General features: G+C 48.9%; 1 protein-coding gene across 1 annotated transcript in view; it reads left to right on the top strand.

The window, feature by feature from the left end:
* Window positions 1–14,639: 14,639 nt before the first annotated feature.
* The window catches only part of il7r (interleukin 7 receptor), a 47,686-nt gene continuing 44,355 nt past the window's right edge, over window positions 14,640–17,970 (top strand). Inside the window, exon 1 of the mRNA XM_072257498.1 lies at window positions 14,640–14,754. Coding sequence (XP_072113599.1) covers window positions 14,682–14,754 — 73 coding nt within the window. The 5' untranslated portion in view covers window positions 14,640–14,681. The remainder of the gene's footprint in view (window positions 14,755–17,970) is intronic.

Below are 17,970 nucleotides of genomic sequence, written 5' to 3' on the forward strand. Positions count from 1 at the left end.
ACTGATTAACAAAGCTGAACAATATATCAATAATATTAAGAAAAAATAAAAATCTGTCAACACCACCTTGTCCATGAACCAATCAACTGTTCCTTGTCAATGAACTTATCAACTCTAACTTGTCTATGATGTGTTGATATTAACCTGTCCCTGAACCTGTCCAGCACCACCTTATCCAGGAACCTACCAACACCACCTTGTCCATGAAACTATCAACACCACCTTGTCCATGAAACTATCAGCACCACCTTGTCCATGAAACTTATTAACATGATCTTGTCCATGAACCTGTCCAACACCACTTTGTCCATGAGTGTGACCTCTTTGTGGCAGTAGAGGAGACCATGGACTGATATGACGGAATGGGAATGGGATGTAGAATTGAAATGTGTGGCACAATGGTGAGACCAAATGTAGACTAGGAAAAGGACTTACACTCAGTCCACCAGAAGCAGCAGGATCTCTCGATGGCGACCCATTTCAACTTTCCCTTGTTCATCAACACCACCTTGGCACTTGTTATTTTGTATATTTATTTATTTTTGTAATTTATGGTAACTTTGCCTGTTGACAGGTTCATGGACAGGTTAGCATCAATAAGTTCATCAACAAGGTAGAGTTTATGGGTTCATGGAAAAGGTGATGTTGATAGGTTCATGGACCAAGTAGCATCAATAGATCTAACGATGTTCACTACTCCTGTGAAGACAACTCTCTGAGCCAGCACTTGCCAGATGAATCTCCTCTTGACTACATCCTGGCTGGGGTATCTTTCCTTATTTCTTCAGCGGTTTGATCGGGGCACGACTGTGCAAGCACGTGGATGTTAGCCAGTGAGAACAGCAGAAGAGTTTAAAAGAGGACATCTTATAGAGCGGGTGTCAGAGTAGGGGGGCTTTGGCTCAATGGGACTTCAGTGTTAACGGGTCGAGGCGAGGTAGGTTATCTGTGTAGATTACAGACAGGAAATATGAGTGTGAGGCCAGTTTTCTGTGCTCAGTGTCAGATGTGGGAGATCCAGGAGACTCCCAGCCTCCTGGACGGCCACACCTGCACCAGGTGCATCAAGCTGCAGCTCCTTAGGGAACTAGAGATGCAGCTCGATGACCTTCATCTGGTCAGGGAGAATGAGGAGGTGATGGAGAGGAGCTATAGGCAGGTAGTCACACCGGGGCCTCGGGAGACAGATAAGTGGATAACAGTCAGGAGAGGGAAGGGCAGAAATCAGAGGCCAGAGAACACGCCTGTGGCTCTACCCCTTGACAATAAGTACTCCTGTTTGAGTACTGTTGGGGGGGGACGGCCTACCTGGGAGAAGCAACAGTGGCCGCGCCTCTGGCACAGAGTCTGGCCCTGTGGCTCAGAAGGGTAGGAAAAGGAGGAGGATGGCAGCAGTGATAGGGGACTCGATAGTTAGGGGGTCAGACAGGTGATTCTGTGGACTCAGGAAAGAAGCACAGATGGTAGTTTGCATATCAAGGTGGTGTTGACAGGTTCATGGACAAGGTGGTGTTGATAGTTTCAAGGACAAGTCCATGATATCCTGAAGTGGGAAGGAGAACAGCCAGAGGTCGTGGTACATATTGGTGCCAGTGACATAGGTAGGAAAAGGGAGGAGGTCTTGAAAACAGACTACATGGAGTTAGGTGGAAATTGAGAAGCAGGACATCAAAGGTAGTAATCTCAGGATTACTCCCTGTGCCAGACGACAGTGAGTATAGGAATAGAGTTCGGTGGAGGATAAATGTGTGGCTGAGGGATTGGAGCAGGGGGCAGGGCTTCAGATTTCTGGATCATTGGGACCTATTTTGGGGCAGGTGTGACCTGTACAAAAAGGACGGGTTGCACTTGAAACCCAGGGGGACCAATATCCTGGCGGGAAGGTTTGCTAAGGCTACTGGGGAGAGTTTAAACTAGGATTGCTGGGGGGTGGGAACCAAACTGAAGTGACGGAGGAAAGGGAGGTTGGCTCACAAATAGAGAAAGCTTGGAGACAGTGTGAGAGGGAGGATAGGCAGGTAATAGAGAAAGGACGCATTCAGACCGATGGTTTGAGATATGTCTATTTTAATGCGAGGAGTATTATGAACAAAGTGGATGAGCTTAGAGCATGGTTCAGTAGTTGGAGCTATGATGTTGTGGCCATTACAGAAACTTGGATGGCTCAGGGGCAGGAATGCTTACTTTGAGTGCCAAGCTTTAGATGTTTCAGAAAGGACAGGGAGGGAGGCAAAAGAGGTGGGGGCATGGCACTGTTGATCAGAGATAGTGTCACGACTGCAGAAAAGGAGGAAGACATGGAGGGATTGCCTATGGAGTCTCTGTGGGTGGAAGTTAGGAATAGGAAATGGTCAATCACTCTACTGGGTGTTTTTATAGACCACCCAATAGTAACAGGGATATCGAGGAGCAGATAGGGAGACAGATTCTGGAAAGGTGTAATAATAACAGGGTTGTCGTAGTGGGAAATTTTAATTTCCCAAATATCGATTGGCATGTCCCTAGAGTGAGGGGTTTAGATGGGGTGGAGTTTGTTAGGTGTGTTCAGGAAGGTTTCTTGACACAACATGTAGATAAGCCAACAAGAGGAGAGGCTGTACTTGATTTGGTATTGGGAAATAAACCTGGTCAGGTGTCAGATCTCTCAGTGGGAGAGCATTTTGGAGATAGTGATCACAATTCTATCTTCTTTAACATAACACTGGAGAGGGATAGGAACAGAGAAGTAGGGGAAAGGTTTAATTGGAGTAAGGGAAAATATAAAGCTACCAGGCAGGAACTTGGAAGCATAAATTGGGAACAAATGTTCTCAGGGAAATGTACAGAAGAAATGTGGCAAATGTTCAGGGAATACTTGCGTGATGTTCTACATTGTTCCATTCCAAAGAGACATGGAAAGATTGGTAGGGTACAGGAACCGTGGTGTACAAGGCTGTTGTAAATCTAGTCAAGAAGAAAAGGAGAGCTTATGAAAGGTTCAAAGAGCTAGGTAATGATAGAGAGTCAGAAGATTATAAGGCTAGCAGGAAGGAGCTCAAGAAAGAAATTAGGAGAGCCAGAAGGGGCCATCAGAAGGCCTTTGTGGACAAGATTAAAGAAAACCCCAAGGCATTCTACAAGTATGTGAAGAGCAAGAGTTTAAGACAGGAGAGAATAGGACCAATCAAGTGTGACAGTGGAAAAGTGTGTATGAAACCAGAGGAGATAGCAGAGTTTCTTAATGAGTACTTTTCACTATGGAAAAGGGTCTTGGCGATTGTATGGATGACTTACAGCAGACTGAAAAGCTTGAGCATGTAGATCTTAACAAAGAGGGTGTGCTGGAGCTTTTGGAAAGCATCAAGTTGGATAAGTCACCAGGACTGGACGAGATGTACCCCAGGCTACTGTGGGAGGCATGGGAGGAGATTGCTGAGCCTCTGGTGATGACCTTTGCATCATCAATGGGGATGGGAGAGGTTCCGGAGGATTGGAGGGTTGGGGATGTTGTTCCCTTATTCAAGAAAGGGAGTTGAGATAGCCCAGGAAAATATAGACCAGTGAGTCTTACTTCAGTGGTTGGTAAGTTGATGGAGAAGATCCTGAGAGGCAGAATTTATGAACATTTGGAGAGGCATAATATGATTAGGAATAGTCAGCATGGTTTTGTGAAAGGCAGGTCATGCCTCACGAGCCTGACTGAATTTTTTGAGGATGTGGACTAAACACATTAATGATGGTAGACCAGTAGATGTAGTGTATATGGATTTCAGCAAGGCATTTGACAAGGTACCCCATGCAAGGCTTCTTGAGAAAGTAAGGAGGCATGGGATCCAAGGGGACATTGTTTTGTGGATCCAGAACTGACTTGCCTACAGAAGGCAAAGAGTGGTTGTAGATGGGTCATATTCTGCATGGAGATCAGTCACCAGTGGAGTGCCTCAGGGATCTGTTCTGGGACCCTTACTCTTCGTGATTTTTATCAATGATTTGGTTGAGGAAGTGGAGGGATGGATTAGTAAATTTGCTGATGACACAAAGGTTGGGGGTGGTGTGGATAGTATGGAGGGCTGTCAGAGGTTACAGCGAGACATTGATAGGATGCAAAACTGGGCTGAGAAGTGACAGTTGGAGTTCAACCCAGATAAGTCTGAGGTGGTTCATTTTGGAAGATCAAATATAAGGACAAAATATAGTATTAGTAGTAAGACTCTTGGCAGTGTGGAGGATCAGAGGGATCTTGGGGTCTGAGTCCATAGGACACTCAAGGCTGCTGCACAGGTTGACTCTGTGGTTAAGAAAGCATATGGTGCACTGGTCTTTATCAATCATGGGATTGAGTTTAGGAGCCGAGAGGTAATGTTGCAGCTATATAGGACCCTGGTCAGACCCCACTTGGAGTAGTGTGCTCAGTTCTGGTCATCTCACTACAGGATGCACGTGGAAACCATAGAAAGGGTGCAGAGGAGATTTTGTGAAAGCAAAGAAAGTAAGAATGACTAGACTCTGCCTTTGCAAGTGAACCAAAACATTGTTCTGTTTAAATTGGATACTGGAGCACAAGTAAGTGTTCTTGCAGAATCTGAGTTTAATGCATTAAAGCCAAGACCAAAGTTACATAAGACAAATATAAAGGTGACTGGGTATTCAGGTGCAGACATTTCAGTGAAAGGAAAATGTGTGGCAAAAGTATCACACAAAAATATTGTGCACACGCTTTCATTGGGGTGGTACCAAAGAATGTACAGTCAATACTGGGTTTATCTGCCTGTGAAAGACTGAATTTGGTGAAAAGAGTCTTCGTCCTGGACAGTGACACAGAGTCAGAATACAGTGACTTGATGAAAGAGTATGAGGACTTGTTCAGAGGGCTTGGTTGTCTTCCAGGAGAGCACACGATTAAAATTGACGACACAGTGCCACCCGCAGTACATCCATGTGGAAAAGTACCTTTTGCATTGCGTCATCAACTGAAAACAGAGCTTGACAGAATGGAACGGCTAGGAGTCATATAAAAATTGATGAACTGACTGAATGGGTCAATCCGCTTGTCATTGTTGACAAGAAAAATGGAAAACTGAGGATTTGCTTAGATCCGAGAGAATTGAATCGAGCCATTAAAAGAGAGCACCTCAAATTGCCCACTCATGAAGAAATTATGTCACAGTTTGCTAATGCGAAGTACTCTGGTAAATTAGATGCATCCTCTGGATTCTGGCAACTTAAACTAGATGAACCGAGTTCAAAGTTGTGTGTATTTAACCAGATACCTTTTGCCAGATACCATTTTCTTCAGCTTCTGTTTGGAATTACATCAGCTCCTGAAGTGTACCATGAAACCATTCACATGCTCTATGAGCACACTGAGGGCGTGGATACCTCCGTGAACAATATTATTGTTTGGGGATCATCTAAACAAGAGCATGACGCCAGACTCAGACAAGTCTTTGAGGCAACACACAAGGCAAACCTGAAGTTGAATAAAGACAAATGTCAGCTAAGAGTGACCGAACTTACCCTTGTGGGTGATATCAGTGACTTGACAAAAGAGCAAGCGAGAACAGAATTTTATTCCAATGTGGCAAAAATAAAAGAAGTTATAAAGAAAGCTCCCAGACCCATCCCCTTGTTACCAGCAGCTGACAAAGCATTGCCACCAAATCGAAACTTGCCAGTACAGTACAATACTGATCTGAAGCCAAAGAGTGACAAGAATCAGGGTCCAATTGAGGAAGTGAAAGCACAAGTGAAGGAATTGAGAAGTTTTATTGAAATGAAGTCTCAGCATAAAAAAGAGATTACACAGTTAATGAATGAATTGTGATTTCTTCTCAAGGACCTTAAGAAAGAGGAACTTCTGAGTTTCAGTTAACTGATGCAGACCAGACAAAACATGGAAATAACAAAGAAACACCAGAACTGTGGGAACCACTTCGAAGGTCTCCTCATGTTCGTAAACCCCCAGAGAGACTGATAGAGACATGTTAAGTTATGCATTGGTTTTGATTAATGTTGCTAATTTTTTTTCTTTTTAAGGAAAGGAAGATGTGGGTGATAGCATCAGCAAAGAGGGTCTGCGTCCTGATCCATTGAAAGTTTTTGCTATTGAGAACATGCCAAGACCGCAATGAAAAAAGGATGTTCAAAGGTTTATGGGAATGGTCAACTACGTGAGAAAATTCATACCCAATCTTTCGGAACAGCTTGCTCCATTGAAGCAGCTAACAGAAAAGAAAAATGAATGGAGCTAGAATCATGAACAGGAGGAGGCATGGCAAAATCTCAAGAAAGTGCTCACCAAAGAAGCTGTGTTGAAATTCTATGATGCTGAGAGACCCATCGAAATCTCACGTGATGCATGTCAAGTAGGCGTAGGGGCAGTATTACTCCAAAAACATGATCAGGAATGGCTACCAGTGCCATATGCATCTTGTTCATTATCTGATCCAGAAACAAGGTATGCCCAAATTGAAAAAGAATTGCTCAGCATTATGCTTGCTTGTGAGGGATTTCATCAGTTTGTGTCAGGGCAATCTATTGATGTTGAAACCGATCATAAGCCTCTGACTGCATTGTTTCACAAACCTTTAAGTGACTGTCATTTGCGAATTCAGCGAATGATGATCGAATTGCAAAGATATGTATTGAATATGTCATACACACCTGGAAAATTCATGTACACGGCTGACACACTTTCCAAAGCTGTGGAACCAACAACAAAAGACAGTCACAGGAACGTTACTGATGTTCAGGTATTTATTGATATGGTCATAGAAACTGTACCTGTTGCTCCCAAAAAGTTGGAACTGCTGCATCTTGAGACAGAGAAGGACAAAGTTCTCAGTCAGGTAATACAAGTGGTGATGGATGGATGGCCAGATAATAAGCATGACTGTACCTCCGTAGTACAAGAATATTGGAACCACAGATCAGAACTGTCTGTTGTGGATGGGACATTGTACAAATGTAGCAGAATTGTGATTCCTAAAAGTCTCCGAAAATAAATGCTTGGGAAGATTCATGAAGGCCACCTAGGTATTGAAAAATGTAAGAGAAGGGCACAGGAAGTGATGTTTTGGCCCAGGATGAATCAAGAAATTGCAGAATTGGTGTCCTCTTGTCAAATATGCTGGAAGAATAATTTGTTTCGCTGACGCGGGAGAAGCGAAGATTAGCAAAAACAAAGTGCGCAAACTTTTTCATTGTTTGCTAACAGCTTTAAAAATGGAAGTTTTGCAACCCCCATCAATGCTTCAGCTGACTGGTAACGTAGAAGAAAACTGGAAAAGATTTAAACAGCGGTTTGAGATTTATTTATCGGCGATCGGAGCAGAAGATAAAACGGAAAAAACGAAATCAGCAGTCCTACTTCATGTGATAGGGAATGACGCAACTGAGGTATATAACCATTTTACTTTTGAAAATGGAGATAATTTGAATCTAAAAGTGATAATAGGCAAATTTGACGCATTTTGTATACTGAAGCGCAATGTGACATATGAACAGTACAATTTTTTCAAATGTCGGCAGAGACCTAGTCAAACGATTGATCAATTTGTTACGGAGTTGAGAAACCATAGTAAAAAATGCGAGTTTGCAGAAGCTTACAGGCTCTCTCATGAAAGACAGAATTGTTTGTGGCATTTGGGATAATGGTCTGAGAGAAAGACTGTTAGAACAAGATTTGAATTTGGAAAAAGCTGTGGCACTCTGCAAAGCTTCTGAGACTGTGACATCGCAGGCTAATGAACTTTTCATTAAAAACTACAATGTAGACGCTGTGAAGAAGCGCGAAGAGATTAGAAAAAATAATGAAACAACGATGAAACCGACAGCGAGCAAGACGTCATCTGAGAGAAAAAAATTATGTGATTGCTGTGGATGGAAGAACTGACCTAGCTTCATTTTTCTTATTATTGACGTGCTTATCAAATAACCCTAATATATCTGCTTCTTCCTCTACCCCTGGCAGTGTGTTCCACACACCCAGCACTCTGTGTAAAAAAACTGGGCTATCTAGATGTAACGGAGTTGTGTGACTGCACAGCTAGCAAGACCAACAGTCATCCAGCAGATATTTAACCAAAGGGATTCTCTTTCTTCTCATGTATCTGTTCAGTCTCTTGCTGTTTATTACCAGTTACCAGTTACCAGTTACCAGTTCTTTCTGAAATCTCTTCTCCCCCTTGTTGAATGTTTCATCCATCACTGGTCTTTGATTTGGCAGGTTCACCTTTCTGGTCACCATCAACAAGTTAATATCTCCCATTTGATGGGCTGAATGGCCTAATTCTGCTCCTGAGTTTTATGGAACAAGCTGCCAGAGGAAGTGGTTGGGCTAGGTACAATAACAACATGTAAAAGATTCTTGGACAGGTACCTGGGCATGAGGCATTTAGAGGGATGTGGGCCAAAGTTAGAAAATGGGTTGGCATGAAACAGTTGGGCCGAAGGGTCTGTTTCTGTGCTATCTCACTCTGACTAGAACAAGTGGTGAGCAACACCTTGCAGGCTACAATTTTGTCACCATTCTCACCCTCGGCACCAGGAGCAGCCGTGGGAGACAACTCGGAGCAGAATGTAGGTCAGGGTGGTGATCTGCGTATTTACTCAGCACACACACGGCCTCCGCTCAAACCTCAGCCACTGCGATTCCTAGGGGACAGACCCTGCTCTCACGTCCACATGGCGACTGAGAGACGGCAACAGCAACAATCCCTCACTGGCTCTCATCATCTTGCCTCTCGCACTGCGACACTCCTTCCACCATTACTGCCCCTCCCACAGCACCACACTCCCTCAGTACTACCCCTCGCAGAGTGCGGCCCTCCCTCAGTAACGCCCCTCCCACAGTGTGACCCTCAGTACCACCCCTCCCACGGTGTGACCTTCCCTCAGTACCACCCCTCCCACAGTGTGACCCTACCTCAGTACCACCCCTCCTACAGTGTGGCCATCCCTCAGTACCACCCTCCCATGGTGTGACCCTCCCTCAGTACTACCCCCCCAACAATGTGACCCTCCCTCAGTACCACCCCCCCACGGTGTGGCCATCCCTCAGTACCACCCCTACCACAGTGTGACCCTCCCTCAGTACCACCCCTCCTACAGTGTGGCCATCCCTCAGTACCACCCTCCCATGGTGTGACCCTCCCTCAGTACCACCCCCCCAACAATGTGACCCTCCCTCAGTACCACCCCCCCACGGTGTGGCCATCCCTCAGTACCACCCCTACCACAGTGTGACCCTCCCTCAGTACCACCCCCCCACAGTGTGATCCTCCCTCAGTACCACCCCTCCCACGGTGTGACCTTCCCTCAGTACCACCCCTCCCACGGTGTGGCCATCCCTCAGTACCACCCCTCCCACAGTGTGACCCTCCCTCAGTTCTGCCCCTCAGAGGGTGTGTGCCACGATGGGAGGCCATGTACCCACACCTCCACTCTCACCCCCTCCCCATGGGAAAGACTTCCTCAGCTCCAGCACCAACGGGGGTCTCTTTCCCTCCCGACTTCAGCATTCCAAAGGAGTCGCTCCCATCCGACTCCCTGGTTCAGTCCATAATCCCTGCCAAACACTGCACACACAAAATACTGGAGGAGCTCATCAGGTCAGGCAGTATCTCTGGAGGGGAATAAATATTAGGCTTTTGGGGCCGAGACCCTTCATCAGGACTAACTGAAAGAAGAGATAGTAAGAGATTTGAAAGTGTGAGGGGAAGGGAGAGATATCGTTTTGGATCTCCCCCTCCCCCTCCCACTTTCAAATCTCTTACTATCTCTTCTTTCAGTTAGTCCTGACGAAGGGTCTCGGCCTGAAACGTTGACTGTATCTCTTTCTAGAGATGCTGCCTGGCCTGCTGCCTGGCCTGCTGCGTTCTCCAGTATTTTTTGTGTGTGTTGCTTGAAATTCCAGCATCTGCAGATTTCCTCGTTTTTACGTGTCCAGGCACCAGTTCACTTGCTCTGGCTCCAACCTAGAGTACTGCATTTGGTGTTCGCAGAGTAGTCTCCCCTACACTGGACAAAGCAAACGCAGAATGGGCAAGCACTTTGCGGGTCTTCAGTTCTCAGAGCACAGAGATGACCTTGAAGTCCCACCAGTTCGATCCATTCTATTCCCACACTGATTTATCAGTCAGTGACCTCCTGTTGTCATACTTTGCTCTGATCACCAGGGGGCAGCACAGTCCCCCAGGCTCAGACTGTCATCCCCCGATTATTAGTAGGTTATTTTCACCCGTGTCTCGTTTTAGTTAGAGTGCACCTGTGCTTTCTTTTGTTTCCCTGCTTAAATTCCCTCTGGTTTATTAGCCTGAAGAGCAGGAATTGTTGCTGTTTCCTTCTCCAAAGCTGTATCCTGGAATGGGCTGTCCTCCAGCAGCTGGTGTCGATATGCCAGGACGCAGACCCCAGCCGTGTACCCAGAGGGATGTGGTCCACCCACCCACACGAGGTTGTGTCTGAGAAAGCTAGAGGCGGACGAGACGTGAGAAGTGTTAATCCCCGAAATGCACAGACTGTTGATGCAAGAGATTCCTGTAAACTTGCAGGGGAAGGAGCTGGAGCTGGCACATACGGCTCACGGCTCCCTCCAGCTCTCTGGCATTGTCTGACCATGCTGGACACCAGAGCAATCCTTCTCTTTGAGGGGATGTATGACCGAAATCATTCCAGAGGATGAAACACTCACTGACGAGAGTTCAGGAAACTGACAATTATCTCATAGACAACAGGAAAGCAAAAGATAAATGGAACTACTGACAGAGAGAGCTTCTGCACATTTGTAGAAAGGGTATTACAACATCAAGCATCATTCAGTTTGGGGGAGAGATTCAGTGAAGGGAAAAAGAGAAAAGGAAGAGGTTCTAAATCATTTTCAATCAGTCTTCACAAGCAGAAACCACTGCCCCTCCCTCTCTCCACGCAGTCCTGCATCAGTCCCCAAACCAATCCCACTGTCCCCTTCTCTCTCTCCCCACACCCTGCATCAGTCCCCAAACTAATCCCACTGTCCCCCCCTCTCTCCACACAGCCCTGTATCAGTCCCCAAACTAACCCCACTGTCCCCCCCCTCTATCCACACAGTCCTGCATCAGTCCCCAAACTAATCCCACTGTCCCCCCCTCTCCACACAGCCCTGTATCAGTCCCCAAACTAACCCCACTGTCCCCCTCCCCTCTCTCCCCACACCCTGCATCAGTCCCCAAACTAACCCCACTGTCCCCCCTCTCTCCACACAGCCCTGTATCAGTCCCCAAACTAACCCCACTGTCCCCCCTCTCTCCACACAGCCCTGTATCAGTCCCCAAACTAATCCCAATGTCCCCTTCTCTCTCTCCCCACACCCTGCATCAGTCCCCAAACTAACCCCACTGTCCCCCTCCCCTCTCTCTCTCCCCACACCCTGCATCAGTCCCCAAACTAATCCCACTGTCCCCCTCCCCTCTCTCTATCCACACAGTCCTGCATCAGTCCCCAAACTAATCCCACTGTCCCCCCTCTCTCCACACAGCCCTGTATCAGTCCCCAAACTAATCCCACTGTCCCCTTCTCTCTCTCCCCACACCCTGCATCAGTCCCCAAACTAACCCCACTGTCCCCCTCCCCTCTCTCTCTCCCCACACCCTGCATCAGTCCCCAAACTAACCCCACTGTCCCCCCTCTCTCCACACAGCCCTGTATCAGTCCCCAAACTAATCCCACTGTCCCCTTCTCTCTCTCCCAAAACCCTGCATCAGTCCCCAAACTAACCCCACTGTCCCCCCTCCCCTCTCTCTATCCACACAGTCCTGCATCAGTCCCCAAACTAATCCCACTGTCCCCCCTCTCTCCACACAGCCCTGTATCAGTCCCCAAACTAATCCCACTGTCCCCTTCTCTCTCTCCCAAAACCCTGCATCAGTCCCCAAACTAACCCCACTGTCCCCCCTCCCCTCTCTCTATCCACACAGTCCTGCATCAGTCCCCAAACTAATCCCACTGTCCCCCCCATCTCCACACAGCCCTGTATCAGTCCCCAAACTAATCCCACTGTCCCCCCCTCTCTCCACACAGCCCTGTATCAGTCCCCAAGCTAACCCCACTGTCCCCTTCTCTCTCTCCCCACACCCTGCATCGGTCCCCAAACTAACCCCACTGTCCCCCTCCCCTCTCTCTATCCACACAGTCCTGCATCAGTCCCCAAACTAACCCCACTGTCCCCCTCCCCTCTCTCTATCCACACAGTCCTGCATCAGTCCCCAAACTAACCCCACTGTCCCCCCCCCTCTCTATCCACACAGTCCTGCATCAGTCCCCAAACTAACCCCACTGTCCCCCCCTCCCCTCTCTCTATCCACACAGTCCTGTATCAGTCCCCAAACTAATCCCACTGTCCCCCCCTCTCTCCACACAGCCCTGTATCAGTCCCCAATCTAATCCCACTGTCCCCCCCCTCTCTCCACACGGTCCTGTATCAGTCCCCAAACTAATCCCACTGTCCCCCCCTCTCCACACAGCCCTGTATCAGTCCCCAAACTAATCCCACTGTACCCCACTCTCTCCACACAGCCCTGTATCAGTCCCCAAACTAATCCCACTATCCCCCCCTCTCTCCACACAGTCCTGTATCAGTCCCCAAACTAATCCCACTGTCCCCCCCTCTCCACACAGCCCTGTATCAGTTCCCAAACTAATCCCACTGTCCCCTTCTCTCTCTCCCCACACCCTGCATCAGTCCCCAAACTAATCCCACTGTCCCCTTCTCTCTCTCCCCACACCCTGTATCAGTCCCCAAACTAACCCCACTGTCCCCCCCTCCCCTCTCTCTATCCACACAGTCCTGTATCAGTCCCCAAACTAATCCCACTGTCCCCCCCTCTCTCCACACAGTCCTGTATCAGTCCCCAATCTAATCCCACTGTCCCCCCTCCCCTCTCTCTATCCACACAGTCCTGTATCAGTCCCCAAACTAATCCCACTGTCCCCCCCCTCTCTCCACACAGTCCTGTATCAGTCCCCAATCTAATCCCACTGTCCCCCCTCCCCTCTCTCTATCCACACAGTCCTGCATCGGTCCCCAAACTAACCCCACTGTACCCCCCTCCCCTCTCTCTATCCACACAGTCCTGTATCAGTCCCCAAACTAATCCCACTGTCCCCCCCACACCCTGTATCAGTCCCCAAACTAATCCCACTGTCCCCTTCTCTCTCTCCCCACACCCTGCATCAGTCCCCAAACTAATCCCACTGTCCCCTTCTCTCTCTCCCCACACCCTGTATCAGTCCCCAAACTAACCCCACTGTCCCCCCCTCCCCTCTCTCTATCCACACAGTCCTGTATCAGTCCCCAAACTAATCCCACTGTCCCCCCCTCTCTCCACACAGTCCTGTATCAGTCCCCAATCTAATCCCACTGTCCCCCCTCCCCTCTCTCTATCCACACAGTCCTGTATCAGTCCCCAAACTAATCCCACTGTCCCCCCCCTCTCTCCACACAGTCCTGTATCAGTCCCCAATCTAATCCCACTGTCCCCCCTCCCCTCTCTCTATCCACACAGTCCTGCATCGGTCCCCAAACTAACCCCACTGTACCCCCCTCCCCTCTCTCTATCCACACAGTCCTGTATCAGTCCCCAAACTAATCCCACTGTCCCCCCCACACCCTGTATCAGTCCCCAAACTAATCCCACTGTCCCCCCCCCACACCCTGTATCAGTCACCAAACTAATCCCACTGTCCCCCTGCCCTCTGTCCACGCAGTCCTGTATCGGACCCCAAACTAATCCCACTGCCCCCCCCACCTCTCTCTCTCCCCACACCCTGTATCAATCCCCAAACTAATCCCACTGTCCCCTTCTCTCTCTCCCCACACCCTGTATCAGTTCCCAAACTAATCCCACTGTCCCCCTCTCTCTTTCCCCACAGTCCTGTATCGGTCCCCAAACTAATCCCACTGTCCCTCGCTCTCCTTCCCCACAGTCCTGTATCAGTCCCCAAACTAACCCCACTGTCCCCCCCTCCCTCCACACAGTCCTGTATCAGTCCCCAAACTAATCCCACTGTCCCACTCTCTCCACACAGTCCTGCACCCCAACAGGGCACCCAGAAGTCAGCTTCAAATATGAATACTTCAAAAGAGTGGCATCCATCACAAAGGACCCCCCACCACCCAGAACATGCCCTCTTCTCATTGCTACCATCGGGGGGAGGGACAGAAACCTGAAGATTCACACCCAGTGTTTCAGAAACAGCTTTCACCCCTCCACCATCAGATTTTTGAATGGACGATGAACCCACGTACACCACCTCACTATTTTTTGCTCTTTTTGCACAAATTATTTAATTATTTTAAAATATATATTTCTTCATGTAATTCACAGATGTTATTAATATGTATTGCTTTGTGCTGCTGCCACAAAGATAACAAATTTCACAGCATACGCCAGTGAACCTGAGTCTGATTTTGAATGCTGGAACAAACTTGATGGCTCAAATGGGCCAAATCCTCTCTGTGTGTGCCTTGCCCATAGGGGACGTACAACTACGGTGTGGACTGCTCCCTACCCACCCCTCTGCCTCTCTGCAGCCTCTCGGCCGTGGCACCGAAACTGTGGCAGCTATTGGCGGAGCAGTTCAGTGGTGCAAGGGTTAATTTCCGCGACGGTACGGGATGTGGTTTCTGAGCTGCTGTTTGTCAGACCGATGCTGGGAGTAAGGAGATGGATGCTCACGTCTTGCTACCCTTTCTGCTGCTGCCTGTCTCCCTGCTGCTGGCCGAGAGCGGCTCTGATGGTGAGAGGGCTGGGGCACTGGGGTCGCACCGTGCCCGCGGGGAGGTGGTGCCTCGGCCGGTGATTGGGGATGGACGGGGTGGGGTGGTGCAGGTGGCGGGAGGCTGCGTTGTCTCATGCTCGATCCCCCACGGGCTCATACCATTCCTGTCCCAGCTCACTCATCTCCCACTCACCATACCCTTGGCCTCTCCCTTTTCCCCTTGTCACCCTCTGTCTTTCTGCACCCTCCCTGCCCTGTGGGTGACAGAGAGGCTGTGAGCAGGTGGTCAGGAGGGCACCACCAAGATACCATTCAGCTGTTTGAAGCGAGGGCGGGCCCAGATGGGAAGGGGCTGCTGACACAGACCATTGGCTCAGAGCTTATGGCTCCCACCCGGGCAATCTCCATCAGCCGGTTGGAGTGGTGTTTCTTTCTCTAAGGCTGGTGTGTTGGGGGCACATCTTTAGTAACTACTGAATCCCCCGGTCCTTCAATCCATCCCCTTGGATTTCAATGGGGATTGAAGTCTGTGTCCCTCCCCTCCTCAAGCTCCCTCTGCCCCCACCTCTCTCCCTCAGCATGTGCTCACTATGTGTCAGGGCTACAAGGAGAAAAGCGTTTAGTGAGGTGGATGGGGTGTCAATCGAGCAGGCTGTGGTGTGGATGGGGTGCCAATCCAGTGGGTTGTGGTGTGGATGGGGTGCCAATCGAGTGGGCTGTGGTGTGGATAGGGTGCCAATCGAGTGGGCTGTGGTGTGGTGAGGTGCCAATCGAGTGGGCAGTGGTGTGGATGAGGTGCCAATCAAGTGGGCTGTGATGTGGTGGGGTGCCAATCGAGTGGGCTGTGGTGTGGATGAGGTGCCAATTGAGTGGGCAGTGGTGTGGTGGGGTGCCAATCGAGTGGGCAGTGGTGTGGATGGGGTGCCAATCGAGCGGGCTGTGGGGTGGTGGGGTGCCAATCGAGCGGACTGTGGGATGGATGAGGTGCCAATCGAGTGGGCAGTGGTGTGGTGGGGTGCCAATCGAGCGGGCTGTGGGGTGGATGGGGTGCCAATCGAGCAGGCTGTGGTGTGGATGGGGTGCCAATCGAGCGGGCTGTGGTGTGGATGAGGTGCCAATCGAGTGGGCTGTGATGTGGTGGGGTGCCAATCGAGTGGGCTGTAGTTTGGATGGGGTGCCAATTGAGTGGGCAGTGGTGTTCTGGCTGTTGCCTGGAGGTCATTGGAGCCACAGTCACCCAGCAAAGTGGAGAATGTTCCGTCACTCCTGACCTGAGCCTTGTGGATGGCAGAGAGAGCCTGGGGTGTCAGGAGGTGAGTCAGACCCCAGGATTCCCAACCCCTAACAGCCAGGCTGTCTGTGGCTGCTCCTGTTGAGTTTCAGGTCAACAACCAGGCTGTATGTGTGAGCTTCTTGTAATCTACCAAGACACGAGACAGAACCTGGCAGGGGAACGAGGGGAATGAAAGGAGGGCTAGGACAGAGGGACAGGGAACAGAAGCTGGACGTTGAGTTTAGAAATATAATAACCATCTGCAGGAATGAGGGCCACAGGGGTAGAGCGAGATGTGGCGGGGTGGGCAGAACGTCAGTGTCATAGGATCCATACCTCCGTGCACGTGTGCCCACACAAGCTGGTGAACACAGATGTGATCGCTGTCACAGGAACGTCGCCGGTGGGTACAGTAAGTATTCCCGCAGATCTCACCCGTAGAAGGACAGTCTGGGAACTGCTGATCCATTATAAGTTCATAAGACATAGGAGCAGATTCATCAGGGGTGATTTATTTATTCCCCCTCAACCCCAATCTTCTGCCTTCTCCCCGTAACCTTTCATGCCCTGACTAATGAAGAACCTATCAACCTCTGCTTTAGATGTACCCAATGACTTGGCCTCCACAGCCACCTTCTTGCTAAGGAAATTGACAAATCTCTATTCTAAGACTGTGGTCCTAGACACCCGGCTATAGGAAACATCTTCTCCACTTCCACTCTTTCTAGGCCTTTCAATATTCGATAAGTTGCAAGAGATTCCCCCCTCATTCTTCTAAACTCCAGTGATAAAAGACCCAGAGCTATCAAATGCTTCTCATATGTTAACCCTTCCATTCCTGTCACTGATGGTCTGGAATGCTTTGGAATCTGTAATAAAAGGTATGATATCAGCCACTTAGGAAATAATAGGAAGAGAGGGCAGAGTCTGTGGTATCTATGGAGGGAAAGTCAGTAGACGATGCTGTCAGGATTGCCTGAGGATGTGATGGGTGAAATGGGTGAGGGGATCAAATAGCCGTGGTTAAAGAAATTGAAAGAATTATAGAGCCAAAGAGCTGAGTCTACATATGTTCTGTTGGCGTTGTGACTCTGAGAATGAGGACAGAAACCTCAATTGTATCATGTCTTCCATGCTAACTGATCCCATTTCCCACATTCCCATATCCCTCTCCCTTCCCTATCCAAGAACCTGTCCAAATCCCTTTCATAAGTGTGCTTGCCACCACCTTGCAAAGGCAGGGACTGACTAAGAGGAGGCAGTGTGGCCTTGTGCGAGTTTTATTGAAGGTGTTGATAGGGTGACTTCAAAAGTCAATGAAATTACAGGCGGTGGGAAAGATAGAAAGGAACGATGTGGAGAGGGTGCGGAATAGTCTTATCAGGATGTTGCCAGCATTAGAGGGCATGGGTTATAATGAGAAACTGGATAAACTTGGGTTGTTTTCTGGAATGGTGGAGGCTGAGAGGAGATCCGATAGAAGTTTATAGATTATGAAAGGCATAGAAGGTTAGAAGGCATGGGATCGAGGGAAGTTTGGCCAGGTGGATTCAGAATTGGCTTGCCTGCAGAAGGCAGAGGGTGGTGATGGAGGGAGTACATTCAGATTGGAGGATTGTGACTAGTGGTGTCCCACAAGGATCTGTTCTGGGACCTATACTTTTCGTGATTTTTATTAACGACCTGGATGTGGGGGTAGAAGGGTGGGTTGGCAAGTTTGCAGACGACACAAAGGTTGGTGGTGTTGTAGATAGTGTAGAGGATTGTCAAAGATTGCAGAGAGACATTGATAGGATGCAGAAGTGGGCTGAGAAGTGGCAGATGGAGTTCAACACAGAGAAGTGTGAGGTGGTACACTTTGGAAGGACAAACTCCAAGACAGAGTACAAAGTAAATGGCAGGATACTTGGTAGTGTGGAGGAGCAGAGGGATCTCGGGGTACATGTTCACAGATCCCTGAA

This window comes from Mobula birostris, chromosome 5 (genome assembly GCF_030028105.1).
Source record: "Mobula birostris isolate sMobBir1 chromosome 5, sMobBir1.hap1, whole genome shotgun sequence".
NCBI lineage: Eukaryota > Metazoa > Chordata > Chondrichthyes > Myliobatiformes > Myliobatidae > Mobula > Mobula birostris.